Here is a 15925-nt window from a genome sequence, read left to right as displayed (position 1 = left end):
ACTGGGGTTGACAGGGTTGGGGGGACCGTAGTGGGGATGGGGGGACACTGGGGTTGACAGGGTTAGGGGGACTGTAGTGGGGATGGGGGGACACTGGTGTTGACAGGGATGGGGGTACTGTAGTGGGGATGGGGAGACACTGGGGTTGACAGGGATGGGGGGACCGTAGTGGGGATGGGGGGACACTGGGGTTGACAGGGATGGGGGGACCATAGTGGGGATGGGGGAGACACTGGGGTTGACAGGGTTGGGGGGACCGTAGTGGGGATGGGGAGGACACTGGGGTTGACAGGGTTGGGGGGACCATAGTGGGGATGGGGGGACACTGGGGTTGACAGGGATGGGGGGACCATAGTGGGGATGGGGGGACACTGGGGTTGACAGGGATGGGGGGACCATAGTGGGGATGGGGAGGACACTGGGGTTGACAGGGATGGGGGGACCGTAGTGGGGATGGGGGGACACGGGTTGACAGGGATGGGGGGACCGTAGTGGGGATGGGGGGACACGGGTTGACAGGGATGGGGGCACCGTCAGCGGGGATGGGGCAGGGGAAGGGCTCCACCCAAGAGGCAGAGACTTTGCAGAGAGAAAAGGAAGGTGCAGGGACAACGTAGTCTGGGCCTGACTGTCCTGAGGGAGCCAGGAAGTGTCTGGAGACCCACTCATCCTGCCTGCCTGATGGGCCTTGCTATTTTCAGAGCCTCGACTTCAGTGTGGACGAGAAGGTGAACCTTTTGGAGCTGGCCTGGGCCCTTGAGAACGAGCTCATGATGGTGGGCAGCGCCACTCAGCAGGCAGCTTTGGCCTGCTACCGCCAGGAGCTGAGCTTCCGCCAGTAAGAGCCCCGATGGGGAGGGTGTGTGGGTGCCGCTGGCTAGACCGGCCTCCTTGCCCCCGGGTTCAGGCATCCAGCAGGAGGAGAAAGAAGGATGCTTCCAACACAGTCACAAAGCACAGCACGGCAGTTGGGCCAAGAACACAATCCATTTTAATTGGGTTTGGCTCTGGTTGAGCTGGCTTTTCAGGCCGTCCATCTGCTGAGCAGGTTGGCACAAAGATTGTTTTTCGTGTTTTTATGGATTTTCTGAAGCTACAGAAAAGGCTGGCAGAAATCCCCATCTCGATCCTCAAGACTTTGCATCTCATTAGGTACCAGCAGATGAGCCTCCTGTCAGGCAGTTCGGCAAAGGGGACCAGAGAAAGACTGTGCTTTGGGACAGAGATGCTTCTTCAGTGGGAGAAACAGGCACCAGAATAGCTGGTGCCAGAGGTGGTTTGCACAGAGCCTTGGGCGGGACCCAGGGTGACCAGACAGGGACAGGGCCACATACAGGAATCTCCTCTGTTCTGGGCAACTCCCTGCACAGTCACTCTGATGCCAGGCTGCAGGTGGCAGCGCTGTGGCCAGGCAGGATAATGGGTGGCCAGCCTTCTCCCCTTCATGCATCCAGTCCCAGGTTAGGTGCTAGGGATCCCTGGGGCCTGAGGCCCAGCTGCAGGCAAGAGGGAGCGTAGATAAATTCCTGCCTGTCCTGAGGCCATCTGGAGGGGCGGCACGCTGCACGTTCTAGGCTCAGACCTCCTGGTTCGGAAACCTGCTAGAAACCCCTTTGCCAGGCAGTTGGCCTGTCACTGTATGTGCTTCTGTAAACTGGGCACAGTAACTGTAGAAACGGCCCTGGGAGGAGGCGGGTCAGAGCCCAGCGCTGGCCGCTGCTCAGCGCCGTTAGGCCAGCCGTGTTTGTTCCTGCAGACGGGCTGGCTGGGCCCAGAGCGGTGTCCCCTTTGACCCCGCCTCCTTCGCGCAGGGGGCAGGTAGAGCAGATGACCAGGGAGCGAGACAAGGCGAGGCAGGACCTGGAGAAGGCGGAGCAGAGGCACCTGGAGTTTGTGAAGGAGACGGACGACCTCCACTCTGCCCTGGAGCAGCTCGCAGAGGAGAAGGTCAGGTAGGTCCCGCCGGGGTCCCCGGCCCCGAGGGTGGGCAGTGGACGTGGGCGGCCGCCAGCTGAGGCCCTGCTGTCTCACCTGAGCCCAGCACTCTGCTGACGTCCTTCCTTGAGGGAAGACGGTGCATTTTAAGAAGCAGTCTTGCCCTTCGCTTGGGAGCGTGGCGTCTGGCCGAGTGCCTGTGACGAGCGTCTGCGGGGAAAAGTGCTCTGCTGACCTCACTCTCTGCTCCATCTGTCGGGGTCTGTCCCACTCAAGCTGAGTCTTCTGTCTGTGCCTGTGATCAGCGAGACGGGTGGACGTTTTGAGAGGACCAGGGAATGCCTTTGCAGCCTGTTGGCTCCGCAGGAGGGAGCCCGGAGCCCAAAACCGCACACCGGGCATCGCCCATGGGGTGGCCTGAGCGGACTCCTGGTGAGCTGGCCGGGCTGGTGGTGGACAAACCAGAGGAAAGAATTTCTGACCTTTTGGAAAGGCTTTCCCCCTCTCTTGAGGCGCCACCCGCCTCCCGGTGGCTCTTTACCGCGGCTGTGCTCTGCCGCATCCCTGACGTGGGCGGACGTGGGGCTGTGTCCTGAGGCGAGGCCTGGGGACGCGGGGTCCTTGGGGCTCCCTGCTCTGGAGCAGCCTGACCCGCACACGTCCTTCCTCTGTGGCCTGTGCTGCCCCCCTCCCCAGCGCCCACAAGCTTAAGTGTGGACGATTTTAGACGATCGGTCAGGGAGCTGAGAACTGGTTTGCGTTGGTCTCAGCCCGGTCGGCCTGACTCTCCCAACGGCCCAGAAGGGACTCAGGGAAGTTCTCTCTGGGTCGGAGAACCAGAGACTCGAAGGCCGTATCTCAGTCCAAGAATCTGGTCGGGGAACACACGAAGCCTCAAGGGCCACGCGAGTGTTTGGATTTTGCCCAGTGAGCAATGGGGCATCATTGGTACGTTTTTAGAAATAGTTTTTGTGGTTGTGTTAGGTTGTTTTTATTACAAAAGTAATAAATGATACATGTTCATTGTAGAAAACTTTAAAAATACAAGTAGGGGCTTCCCCAGTGGTCCAGGGGTTAAGAATCTGCCTTCCAATGCAGGGGATGCAGGTTCGATCCCCAGTTGGGGAGCTAAGATCCCATGTGCCGCAGGGCAACTAAGCCCTCGTGCTGCAACAAAGAGCCCGCACACCACGACTAAGACCCAATGCAGCCATAAATAAATAAATAAATAATAAAAAAAGAAAGAAAATACGAGTAAAAGGAAAAATAAAAGCAAAAGTCTCGCATCCACAGAGGTTATCACTCCTAACATTTTTTGTGAGTCCCTCGCTTTTCCGTGCACGTGATTACTTACAGAATGGTGTTGTGTTGCATATACTTTCTGATGGCCACAGAGCACCCATGATGTGGGTCTGTTCTGCCGTATTTTACTGCACCTTTCCCCTTTAAAGAGTGGAGTGATATGATCAAATTTGTATTTGTAAAATTAGCCCGAGGATTTGTGGGCTGTTAGATTAATCACACTCGTCAAACCTTTTCCCTAAGTGATGGCTGCCCTCCTTCGCCTCGAAGCTCTGGGGTGAGACTGAGGGAGGCCGAGCCCAGTGTTTCTCATGCTCGATTGTTGACGTGGCCAAGCTCTGCCGAAGAGTTTCATTCATCTTCAATCTAGATAGACTGGGTCTGAGAATCCTGTTAAGCAACTGTTTTAGTGATAAAGCTAAGATCTAGCACTGTTTTCCCTGCTGATAGAAATGGTTATTGCGAGGACTTCCCTGGCGGTCCAGTGGTTAAGACTCCGTGCTTCCACTGCAGGGGGCACAGGTTCGATCCCTGGTTGGGGAGCTAAAGTCCTGCATGCTGCAAGGTGCAGCCAAAAAAAAAAAACACAAAGAAATGGTTATTGCAGAAGATCACTGCAGAGTCTGAGGGGAAGGGCCTCCGCACCTTTCTCTGGCTGCTTTGGGATTCGCCACGTACTGGTTTTCTGATGCCTGTGTCCTCGTGACAGAGGCTGGCTTCTGTGCGCGTTTGGTCACCGAAGGCTTTGGTGCTGCCTTTATTTATTCAGTCATTTTTTGATGATGTGGAGGAGGTTGAATGGCCGAGGAGCGTCAGAGACCTACCCAGAGGTCACCCGCTAGCTCACCCCAGAGGCCAAGGGACCCGCTGGCTCACCTTGTCTGTGTGGGGTCACCTCCACCAGCCCCGAGGAGGGATTTAAGGAGGCCCCGCCGCACTGCATCTGCAGCTGTCTCATCTGCCAGGGGGGACAAAAGAGTCCCAGACGCGGTGGCCGAGTGCTCCGGCGAGAGACCCCGGGGAGGGAGGGGCCCAGGTGGCGCCCCTCAGGAGCCCGACGAGCCATGTGCCACGTGCCTTGCAGACGCCTGGAGCAGGGGTACAGGGGGCGGCTGAGTCTCCTGCGGTCCGAGGTGGAGGTGGAGCGCGAGCTGTTCTGGGAGCAGGCCCGGCGGCAGAGGGCTGCGCTGGAGGAGGACCTGCAGCGCCTTCGGGCCGAGGAGGCCAGCCTCCGCCAGAAGCTGACCCTGGCCCTGAAGGTAGGGGTGTTCGGGGGGCGGAGGGGCGCCTCCCCAGGGCCTCCCGCCCGGAAAGACGGAGGCGAGGTTGCCTAAGGGTCCATCCTCCACACCCACACCTTCCTGGTCCAGGATTAAACCCTCCCCGTGGTGCTGGGGGTTTCACACTAAAGAACATTTCCTGCAGCCATGGAAAGAGCCCATGTCTCAGCCAAAGCAGAATGGGTCCTGGCTTTTCTGGGAGACACATGGTCCCTCATCTCCAGCCGTGTGGGCAGCAGGACGGGGGACCCGAGGGCCTCTGGGTCAGCGGCTACAGCCACCTCTGCTGCACCCCTGGGACCAGAGCACCAGTGAGGTCAGCAAAAGACAAAAGCATCAGCCTGCGCCCCCAGCCCTGGGGCAGACGCAGTCTTCTGGGCTGTGGAGAGCGTCCCACGACCGGCACCCACCCTGCCTTTGCTTCCAGTGAGGTGTCCCCGGCCCCTCTTCCTCCTCCTTCCCTAACTTGGGGCTGCGGGTTCTGTCCACACCTGCCCTGCCTCCCTCGCCTCCGTCCCCCTGGAGGAGAGGCTGGGCATGCCTTCTTGTTGGTTCCCGTGTCTGAGGACACTGCCTTCCTCCTGGTGGACACCTGGGCCGTCGTGGTACAGCTTTCAATTTGTTTTTTAGAAGACGGCTCGGGAAGGGTTGCCCGAGAGCTTGGGTGGGTGGGAGAAGTCGAGGCGGTGGGAAAGGGGGGGTATCCGCAAGGGCTCCGTGGGGTCCACCTTCCCTGCTCATGAGCCCTGCCTCTCGCTCGGAGGGGGCAGCCCTTCCACACAGCTCCCTCCTCCGCCCCCAAAGCCGGCCAACCGCTGGCCTGTGTCTTGTAGGAAAACAGTCGACTGCAGAAGGAGATGATTGAAGTCGTGGAGAAGCTTGCAGAGTCGGAGAAGCTGGTCCTGAAGCTGCAGAATGATCTGGAGTTTGTGTTGAAGGACAAGGTGGGTCCTCTTGCTGATTCTGAGTCTCCAGAGAGGCGCCCGTGGGCACTGGGAAAAGGGCGTCAGGGTCTTGACGAAGAATACACAGGCGATGGAATTTAGGGTTTTTTCTACTAAAATTCTATAATGGAGAGAAAATTATCACGGCTACTTTCCCTGTGTCTTCCTCCCCTTCATGCAGTGCAGGGGTGCTGGTGACGCCCGGGTGATGCCCTGCACGTTGGCCTTTTAGTGACAAAGCCTGGAGCAGTCAGCACCCTCTGCACAGACCCCAGTGACAGGGTCTTGGTGGTGGGGGGCACGGAGGAGAGGTTAGAGGCCCCCCCAGCTGGCCCTTACCATCACCTTCAGAGGAGGAGGGGAGGGGAGGTGCAGGGTCCAGGCAGGGGGCCTCCCAGGTGGCCAAGGCAGGAAGGCAGCCCAGGCTCCAGGTGGGAGCATGGCCGCCTTCCGTAAATTCCAAACATCCTTCTGCCCTGAGACCTTTTAGACAAGGGGAGGGGAAGAAGAGGAGGGATGGGCGGCTGTACCTGCAGATGCTAATGAGCCTGGTGGGGACAGCGTCTGGGGGTGACAACACACCCTCTGCCTGGCCTGAGGTCCCGGCCCTCATTCTCCTGCCTGCATCTGGCTTCCAGCTGGAGCCGCAGAGCACGGAGCTCCTGGCCCAGGAGGAGCGGTTCTCAGAGGTCCTGAAGGACTACCAGCTCAAGTGCCGGGTATGTGCCCCCCTACCCCCGGGGTCGTCAGGGTCTGTCCGCTCAGACCCGGGTGGTCCCTCCCACCCCCTGGCCTCCACGTGGAGGGTGGTCCAGCCCGGGTCCACAGGAGTATCCCCATACGAGCAGAGCAGGCAGAGCTTCTGATCTCGGCCTGCCTTCTGCCCGCAGGGTCCTCCGAGCCTCGTGTTCTGAAAGGAGACGGGTGGGACTTGCCTGCTCAGCACGTGTGCCCAGCCCCACACGGGCTGCCCAGGTGGCGAGACGGCCCCTGTTCTAAGGCCCCCTCTGTGTGTCCGGGCATCATGCAGGGCTTCATCTTGTCTCCTGTGGTTGAGTGTTTGCGTTTCCTGGGCCAAATCTACCAATGTGAGCCCGCTCAGCTGGCGCTGCCGCTGTGCAGAAGAGGGCGTAGGTGGTGACACAACGTCAGTGCTGGGGAAACAGATCGTAACCCATTACTCTCTCGAGATTACCGAGGAACCCAGCAGATAGAACATTATTGTTTGGAGTTAGGGGTCTAGTATCCATTTGCCTCTTAATGATTTCCCTCCCAATTAATGTTAAGAACTGTCTTTCTGCACACGATGCTTTGGCCACACCAGAGGATAAAGGTGAGCCTGTGCTGGTCTGCAGTGTGACGTGACCCTTACCTCCTGCCCTCCACACCCTGAATCCCGGGTGCGCCTGCGTGTGGTCAGCTCTTACCCTCCTTGGGTGCCCGAGTGGTGTGTGTGGTTTGTGGTTAGGGGATGTGGTGCAGCTGGAATGTGCCGCTTGACTTTCTGAAAGGAACTCTCTTTCCTGCTGTGTTTTCCCTCTCACTTTGAGCACCTGTAACTAACCATCAATTAATACATTGCTTTAGTGCACCTGAATTTTTTCAAACCAATGTAACCGGCTTCATTTTTTCACATGACTCTGTCACTTAACTGCTGCTGCGGACTTCACTTTTGGTTCTCAAACTTTTACTTTTTCAAATATCAGCAGAAATATTTTACATTTTAGTGCTAAGCTACTTATTTAGAGATTTGCCCTCTCTATTATTTGGGATATTTTTGGCTGTTTCAAACTAACATTTAGAGCATTAAAAAAGCGTTTTATTTGAAAGTAATTTCTAATACGTGAAGTTACAAGAGTGAAACTAGTCTGGGGAACAGCTGGATACCTCTGCCGCAGTCCACCTGCTGTGTACGTCTCACCGTGTGCACGTGGACGCGAACGCGTACATCGGAGGAGAGTCGGGCGATCATGACCCTCCACCCCGAACCGGTCCACGCACTTCCTGAGAGCAGGCTGACCCTTCAACCTCGCGGTGCTGTCCAGGTGCCCAGCGTTGATGTTACCTGTTCAGGAACTTTGCTGGCTTCTTGTTAATAAATCTTTGATGGGGGAGTTATTTACACCAAGAAACGTGCAGAAGCTACAAAGCTGGGCTTTTCTTCCTAGAGAGCCCTCTTCCGAACACCTCCTAGGTAGCTGTGGATACTTAGTAACTTCACAATTTCCACCAACACAGTCCTTTAACCTGCTTGTTGTGTTTCAGTTTTATTAGTCAACCTAACAATGTTTTTTGTTTTTTTTTCCTCGCTGTGCCTCTTGGCTTGCGGGATCTTAGTTCCCCGGCCAGGGATCAAACCTGGGTCCCCGGCAGTGGAAGCTCGGAGACCTAACCACTGGACCACCAGGGAATTCCCCTAACAATGTTCTTTAGAGCATCTTCCTCCAGTGCAGGATCCAGTCTAGGGCCAGGTGTTGCCTTTAGCTGTCATGTCTGTCTGACGTCCTCTAATCTGGAACATTCTTAGTCCATTCAGGTGGCTGTAACAAAGATACCATAGACTGGGGAGCTTGTAAGCCATGGAGGTTTCGTTCCTTTGTTCTGGAGGCTGGTAGGTCTGAGACCAAGGTGCTGGCAGCTTCGGTGTCTGGTAAGGGCTCTGTTCTGGGTTGCAGGTGGCCGGCTGTCTTCTCACTGTGTCCTTCTGTGAAGGGGCGAGGGAGTTCTCTGGGGGCTGTTTTATTAGAGCACAAACCCCGTCCTGGGGCTCTATCCTCCTGACCTGATCTCCTCCCAAAAGCCTCACCTCCAAATACCATCACACTGGGGATCAGGATTTAACATATGAATTTAGGGAGACACATTGTCTGTAGCACATTCCCACAGCCTTTCTTTGTCCCTCACGTGGATATTTTTGAAGAATACAGTCTCTCCTTCCTTTTCAATAGAAATGTTCTCATGTTGTGTTTTCATGATACTTCCTTTGGATTAAATTGAGGTTATGCCTTCTCAGCTGCACAGTGTAGGTGATGTTAATTTTGATCACCTGGTCACAGTGTGGGGTGACACTTTAAGACCATGCAAATGTCCTGCTCTTCATCAGAAGTTTCACTGGATTCAGTATCAGTTAGTGATTCCTGCCAACTCCCGTCTTTGCCACAATGGTTGTTGCAAAAGGATGGTTTTCCATCATCCACTCCACATCCGTCAGTTGGCACTTGGCATCTGCCATCAGGCAGAGAAGTCCTGTCTATCTATCTGTGTATCTGGTTGGTATGGGCTCAGGAATCGCCCTTCTCGTCAGTGGTTTGTATTGATAATTCGTTACTATGTGGAATTACTTTGGTGCTCAAGTCGTGTGAGATTTGGCCAGTGGGAGTGTCTTCCGGCCGGCAGCCATGACCTTGTGACTTGTCACTGTCATGTTTTGTTAAGTTCTTCCATACTTTCTAGCACAGTGAGATGCTCCAGACTCATCTTCTGCTTCCCCTGCCCTTGCGCTGGAATCAGCTATTTCTCCAATGAGTCCTGGCTCCTAACTGGAGAGAATGGCTTTAGAGACCAAGATCTGCGTGCTGGGTGTGCTCAGCCTCCTGGGGGCGCTGCCTCAGGCCTAGGGTGTTTCTTATCGTCGGTCTCCAGAGTAGAGACGACCTTGAACCTCCCTGCTGTGTGTCACCCATCTTTCCAAAGTCACTGTTTGACATTTCCCCGTGCTTGTAAGCAGGATATTTGCTAGCACAGGAACCATGTTTTCCCTTGTTGCCAAGTTTCCTTCCTATTCAACTATTGTCTTAGATTTTTTTTTTTCTTTCTTTCTTTCTTTCTTTCAACTGTCAGCCTCAGTTTTCTGGGCAAGGCTGACTTTGGTAAAGGGGAGTGTAAGGACTTCCCTGGTGGTCTGGTGATTAAGACTCCACACTTCCAATGCAGGGGGTATGGGTTCCATCCCTGGTTGGGGAACTACGATCCACATGTTGTGAGGCGCAGCCAAAAAAAAAAAAAGTGGGGGGAAGTGTAAAATGTTAATCGCTTCCTCCTTAGGGGTTCTCTGTGGTTTCATATTTTCACTGCTGCCTCGGGTGGACACCATAATGGAGTAGCTTGTCCTTGGTCAGAAGTGCCAGATACAGATTTTCTCTTTACCCATTTCTACCCTGTTACATCCTGAATGTGTATGCCCCCATAAATCCATATGTTGAAGCCTGTTCCCTCAGTGTGGTGGTGTTCAAAGGTGGGGCCTTTGGGAGGCAATTAGGTCATGAGGGTGGAGCTCCATGAAGGGGATTAGTGCCCTTACAAAGGGACCCCAGAGAGCTCCCCCATCCCTTCCACCAAGTGAGGACATGGGAAAAGACGGCCGTCTATGAACCGGGAAGCTCCCACCAGACACTGAATCTGCAGGCACCTCAGTCATGGACTTCTAGTCTCCAGAATTGTGAGAAGTAAATTTCTGTTGTTTATAAACTCTCCATCTGTGGAATTTTGTTACAATAGCCCGGATGGACTGAGACACGCACCAGCCCTGACAGACGTCCCCCCCACTGCCTGTGCCTGGGTGGTCAGCCCCTCTGTGTGTGCTGACTCAGCACGGCCCGGCTCCCCAGTTGGTCTGCCGCCTCTGCATTCCTCTCCGATGCTTTCCAAGCTGCTGTTGAAATCCCCCCCTCCCCTGCTTCCTTGCTGAGCTCGCTTCTCCCGCTAACGAGAAGAGAAGCCTCAACAGGTCCAGAGCCCTCAGAGCCTTAGCGCTACAGTGTGTGCAGCGGACTTGCTGCCTTTCCTGGCTAGCACAGTAACACCCTATGACCCTGTGACCACCCTGGGCATCCACAGGCATCCCCAAATTCACATGCAGCCCACATGAAAACAGGCACCCTGGCTCCCAGCCCTGGGACACCCGCTGTGTAGACCGGCTGGGACCCAGGACGGCACATGTCACCCTCATCGGTTAGAACTGACAGTGGTGCCTGAGAGCAGAGAAGTCTGTGCCCAGCATGGCACCTAAGGACCTGTTTTCTGGCACTGCTGAATTTGTGGGATGTGCATATGCTCTTAAAATACCCATCTGAGGGGCAGAAAGAACCACCGAGGGGGGAGGACATTGGGTAGAAATGATTCTGTCAGTGTTTCCTGCCAGATTAGCACTGTCAGTAAAAATACCAGTCACACGTGTAATTTCAAGTTTTCCAGTAGTCACATTAAAAAAGGTAAAAAGAAATAGGTGACAGTAATTATTTTAATTACATTTTATTTCCTCTATTACATCTACAATGTCATTGTTTCAAGATATAATCAATATAAACACATTTTAAATGAGATATTTTACATCCCTTTTTGGGAATCTAGTGTTTAAGATCGGTGTAGAGTTTATGCTACACACACCTCAATCCAGACTGACCACACCTGACATGCTCAGTAGCTGGCGTGGCGACATCGTAGGGTAGAGGGGCCGGGGGTGCCCACACCTGCCGCCCCGCAGGTCTACCCCATGGCTGTCACATCCCGGCCCTGCCCTTTCCCCCAGGAAGGAGCTGCTCCCTCTGTGGGGAAACTGTGTGTTTGCCCAGGAGTTTCTGAAGGAGGTACAGTGATACTAGTAAATCTGTGCTTCTTCTGAGATCTGCAGGGCCTGTCCCTTCTCCCAGACGGCCTAGAACTGCTGATGAAAGGTTCCTTCTCCAAGGGCGGATGCAGAGACAAGCCAGGCACTGGCCACCGGGGAGTTCAGGAAGATGAGGTTTATTTGACAAGAGCTGCCTGGAGAAGAAACTCAAATAGATTAAAAAATCAGAGAGGGGCTTCCCTGGTGGCGCAGTGGTTGAGAATCTGCCTGCTAATGCAGGGGACACAGGTTCGAGCCCTGGTCTGGGAAGATCCCACATGCCAAGGAGCAACTGGGCCCGTGAGCCACAACTACTGAGCCTGCGCATCTGGAGCTTGTGCTCCGCAACAAGAGAGGCCGTGATAGTGAGAGGCCCGCGCACCGCGATGAAGAGTGGCCCCCGCTTGCCGCAACTAGAGAAAGCCCTTGCACAGAAACGAAGACCCAACACAGCCAAAAATAAATAAATAAATAAATAATAAAAATAAAGGAATTCCTTTAAAAAAAAAAAAAATCAGAGAGGAGCGAGCTTCCCTGGCAGTCCAGTGGTTAGGACTCTGCGCTCCCAATGCAGGGGGCAGAGGTTCAATCCCTGGTTGGGGAACTAAGACCCTGCATGCCATGGGGCGTGGCCACAAAAAAAAAAAAAAAAAAAAAAATCAGGGAGGGAGGTGGGGCCTTGAGGGCGTGCCGTGGCCTTGGCTGGTCTGGCTTCCCCCAGAGCCAGTTTCCCGGGAGGAGAAGCCGGGTGGAAGCTGCATCACGCATGCCGTCCTCCAGGTGTGGCGGCCACAGCCCACCCGGGGTTGGGGGGAGGAGGACGTGGACCCAGAGCCATGTGGCCGTGGTGCCGGCTCTGGGGCCACCTGGGAAGGTGGGATGTGAACGCTGACCTTTCTGGCCTTCTGAAAGTCAGGTGACCAAATGTGCTTGTTCAGGTGTATTTCATTCGTGGGTGGACAAATGACGCTTGTCACAAATGAGACCTTTCCTCTTTTTTTTTTTCCTCTGCGCTGTGTAGCTTGCGGGATCTTAGTTCCCCGACCAGGGGTCGAACCGGGCCCCGGCAGTGAGAGCGCCGAGTCCTAACCGCTGGACCGCCAGGGAATTCCCAGAGACCCTTCCTCTTAAACCTTCACACCCCCAAGTGCCCTCTTCCCCTTATGTGCGTGCTCACCCAACCACCTGTGGTTTCTCTGTATTTTCTCCATTTCTCACTCTCACTGCACTTTTTTTCCCTGAGTCCCTTCCTTGTATCCCGTGATGGAAGGTGGTGCCCGGCATAAGATGTCGGGAGATGACCCCTGCTCCTGTGTCGCTCGTGGAGCAGTTAGGTGCCTGGGTGCGGTTTCGGTGCCCCCGCCGCCCTGCTGAGCTGGGGGCTGAGCGGCTCCCCGGGCGCCGGCTCCATGCCCCGCTCCTGGGCCCAGTGGCCACAGCGGCTGGAGGAAGGGTCTGGCTCTGCCCACAGGACCTGCAGGACTGCAACGACGAGCTGCAGGCCGCGCTGGAAGGCCTGCGGGCACAGCTGCCCCCGAGTCGGCACGGCCAGCTGCCCCCGGGACATGGCCCGGCAGGTAGGAGCCCGGTGTTTCGAGGTGGTGGGTCGTGTGCTCCTTCCCGGGGCTGGGGGTGGGGCGTGGGGCTGGCCAGCTGCACAGGTGGTCACAAGCCCTTCCAACCTCTTGTGTGGGAGAAGGGGCCTACCTGAGGCCAGGGGTCTGTGCGACCCCCAGAGCCCCAAGGGAGATGGAGGAGGATGAGGGTTCTACCGTTTGGGTAGAAGTAAGTGGTGAAGGTTACGATGACCTTGCCATGACCTCAGGGCAGGCATGTCCCAGGGAGCCTCCTGGGTCCCGGGAAGGGGTGGGGGGAGTTGGTGATCAAAGGAGATGCTCCACACAGACGGTCATCTGGGGGAGGGGAGGAGAGAGGAGGCTGGGGGGACAGGGGACAGGCTGGTCTCGGGTCTGTGACGGCTCTTACAAGGCGGGTGCTCAACCATGTGGACCGAGGCCGGCGGGCCGCTGTGGAAGGGGTCTGAGACGGGGCGGGGCCGTGGCACCTGGGAAGGGCCCTTCCACCTGCCGCATGCAGAGCCGACGCCAAAGGCGTCACTCGGAAAAACCAGGCTCCTGCCTCCTCGGCCGGGAGGTCTCCACGGGCTGCAAGCACCAAGAGGTTAATGTTCTTGGCTCCTTCTAGAGACTGGGCTGGAGGTTCTGAGGCCACAGCTGTCCTTGAGGAGGACGGGCTTTGGCTGCTTGCGCCCTCCCTGGCAGCTGGGCGGGGCGGGCCCTTCGGGTTTGCGTGCTCCAGGCTCCACGCCCCTTGCTGCCGTGGGAACCACCGTGACAGCCCCAGCCCAGCAGCCCGACCGCCTCTGTGGCCACACGTCACGCAGACGCAGCCCCAGAGGACATGTCGCTCTCATCTGTAACCCTGAGAGCATCGGGCTCCCGTATTGTCCTAAAGCTGTTACTTAAAACAGGAAAGTCAACATGGGAGTCTCCAAGGGAAACCCAGTGGGGTCTTCTGTGCACCTGGGCCCAAAGGGAGCCCCTCACCTGCAGCTGCATTAGTGGAGCTGATGGCTGCCGAGACCCACAGCCCTGCTGCCCTCTGCCAGAAGGTGTTGGCATGTGGCTGGTGCGCTGGTATCACCTGATCCCCAGATGAGGGTCTGGTGCCAGTGTGGCCACGGGGAAGGGGGTTATTGTCACCTCCTCTGTCCCTGGAGGGGACTGAGCTGCACAGAGCATGTGACCCTTGTCGAGAGCCACGATCTGTAACGCAGGGAGCGGAGAGACGGGTTCTGTGCCCAGGGTGCCGTGTCCAGAAGTCTCTGAGGTGTGGCACCGAAGGCAGCCCCAAGCTTCGTGTTGGCACTGATACAACCAGAGTGCTCTCCCAGCTGGAGCATTTTCTCTTACACTTTCCCCCCTCGTCTGACCGTAGAGGTCCTGTTGGACCCTTCAAAGGAGGAGGGACAGTCAGGACAGCAGAGTTGTGGTGGCGGGGACCTGTGGATCGTGGAGTCTGGGCCGGCAGTGCATCCAGCTGGGGCCACTCCTGACGGGTGTCACTTGGCCAGACCCAGGTGGCGGCTTCCAGTTGTCAGGGCAACGGGATGCCCTCTTTCCTGAGATACTTACTCTGAGTTCTCTCAGGATGTCGTTCAGCCTGTCACTTTTTTTCGTGGAAAACAATTTGGGCGAGAGGTCAGGGTGCGTCTGCTCCCTTCACTTTCCGGCCTGTGGACCAGCAGCGGCGGTCACACCCACGTTCCGAGTCAAGCCCTGGGTGTGCCCCCCAACACGCACAACGTGGGGGACCCCTGGGCCCAGGAGGGCTGGCCGCGCTTGTGGGTTCATAGGCGCCCTTTGGGGATGAGCTGTAAGGACGGGTGATGTTGCCGGTGGGGAGAATCTTCTGGACCAGGTGTAGCTCACACCCTCTTCCTACGATCTGTCAGAGCTTCCACAAGTGCTTAGTTTGCCTGACTTTTTTGTTGAGACCCCGCCCCCCGCCATGATTTGTGTGATGTGATAGAAAGTAGGGAGGGCCTCTGAGAAAAGGAGGAAGCCGAAATAAAGAACGAAGACAGAGCTTCGTCATGGCTCATCCTAAAGCACTATTTGTGCTGTGGTCACGTTTTCCCGTTGTTCCCATCCCTCTGTGTGCCTTCCACGGTCACGGGGGCAGGACATGTACCCCATGTGGCATCTTTCAGGGAATTCAAGGGCCTGACAAATCTGGCAGGGAGCTTCCTTGCCGTTCATACCTTTGAGTTGATCTGCGTCTGGCAAAGACTCGAAATGCTGGTTTGTAAAGATGCCAGCTTTGAGAACTCGGCGCAACGGACTGTCCATGGCCCATGTCCTCTTACTGCCAGCATTGCATTCCTCTTGCGGAAAGTGCCCGCGGAAGGCTGTGCTTCGTCCAGATGTCGGCTTGGAGGTTGGATCAGACCCCGCAGCATCCTGGGCAGGACATAAACGGAAGTGTCCTCTTGTTGCAGGCATTGTCACGTTTGTGGGTAATTCCGTCCCAGTGAGTATAGAGACGGAGATAATGTTGGAGCAGGTGAAGGAACGTTACGAAGACCTCGAGATCCAGCTGGAGACCAAGGTCAGGGGGGCTGAGGGAGGCCGGAGGGGTCAGGGAGCTTCCTGCTGCTGGGACGCTTCTGCGCACACGTCTGCCCCACAGTGAGCGCGCTCAGGGGGACGGAGGTTTGCAGGGAAACGTGCATGCCATTGATGTTCTCACACCCACTTCGGAAGCAGGCAGGACAGAAGGCATAACTACTAATGGGAGGGAGCAGGGTTGTGGTATCCCAGCGTCACGAGGGCTGCGCTGAGGCCAGACCTCCCTGCTTGCTCTGTGCTGGGGAGTCATAGCTCCCGACTCTGTTCCAGCTGAAGCACCCTGGGACTGCCCTGCGTGGGGGGCTCCCGGGCCACCCTGGCCAGGCCTGTCTTCTTGGCTGAACATGCCTCCTGCTCCGTGACCCAACTGTGGTGGGTTTTGTTGAGGGACGGTACCCATGTGTCGTCAGGTGTCACTGTGCCAGCGAGGCAGGGCCACCTCTTCCTTGCGGTCCTGCCCCTGGGCTCCTGCTGTGGCCTTGCCCGCCAGGTCTCCTGGGGGTTCAGAGCCACTGCGGCCTCGCGGTAGGCACTGTCCCCCCTCTGCCTTCCTGCTGCTGCTGCTGCCAGGCACCCAGCCCAGCTCGGCCCCCAGCAGCCTTTCTGTGCCTGCCAGGCCTGCCCCCCAAGGCCGCAGTGAAGGTTACGGGACGTGACAGAAGCAGGCGGCCACACGGGCCCTGGGGAGCCTTTCACAGGCCCCAGCAC

At 56.6% G+C, this 15925-nt stretch overlaps 1 protein-coding gene across 2 annotated transcripts in view; it reads left to right on the top strand.

Moving 5' to 3' along the window:
- The window catches only part of NINL (ninein like), a 112719-nt gene that overhangs the window by 75763 nt on the left and 21031 nt on the right, over positions 1 to 15925 (top strand). For both annotated transcript variants that reach the window (XM_057529127.1, XM_057529126.1), the window contains 7 exons: positions 702 to 838; positions 1812 to 1952; positions 4322 to 4496; positions 5351 to 5461; positions 6100 to 6180; positions 12538 to 12643; positions 15088 to 15197. In XM_057529127.1, the coding sequence (XP_057385110.1) occupies positions 702 to 838; positions 1812 to 1952; positions 4322 to 4496; positions 5351 to 5461; positions 6100 to 6180; positions 12538 to 12643; positions 15088 to 15197 (861 nt within the window). The remainder of the gene's footprint in view (positions 1 to 701; positions 839 to 1811; positions 1953 to 4321; positions 4497 to 5350; positions 5462 to 6099; positions 6181 to 12537; positions 12644 to 15087; positions 15198 to 15925) is intronic.

This window comes from Balaenoptera acutorostrata, chromosome 15, assembly GCF_949987535.1.
Source record: "Balaenoptera acutorostrata chromosome 15, mBalAcu1.1, whole genome shotgun sequence".
Classification (NCBI taxonomy): Eukaryota; Metazoa; Chordata; class Mammalia; order Artiodactyla; family Balaenopteridae; genus Balaenoptera; species Balaenoptera acutorostrata.
This window is presented reverse-complemented; position numbering and strand designations above follow the sequence as displayed.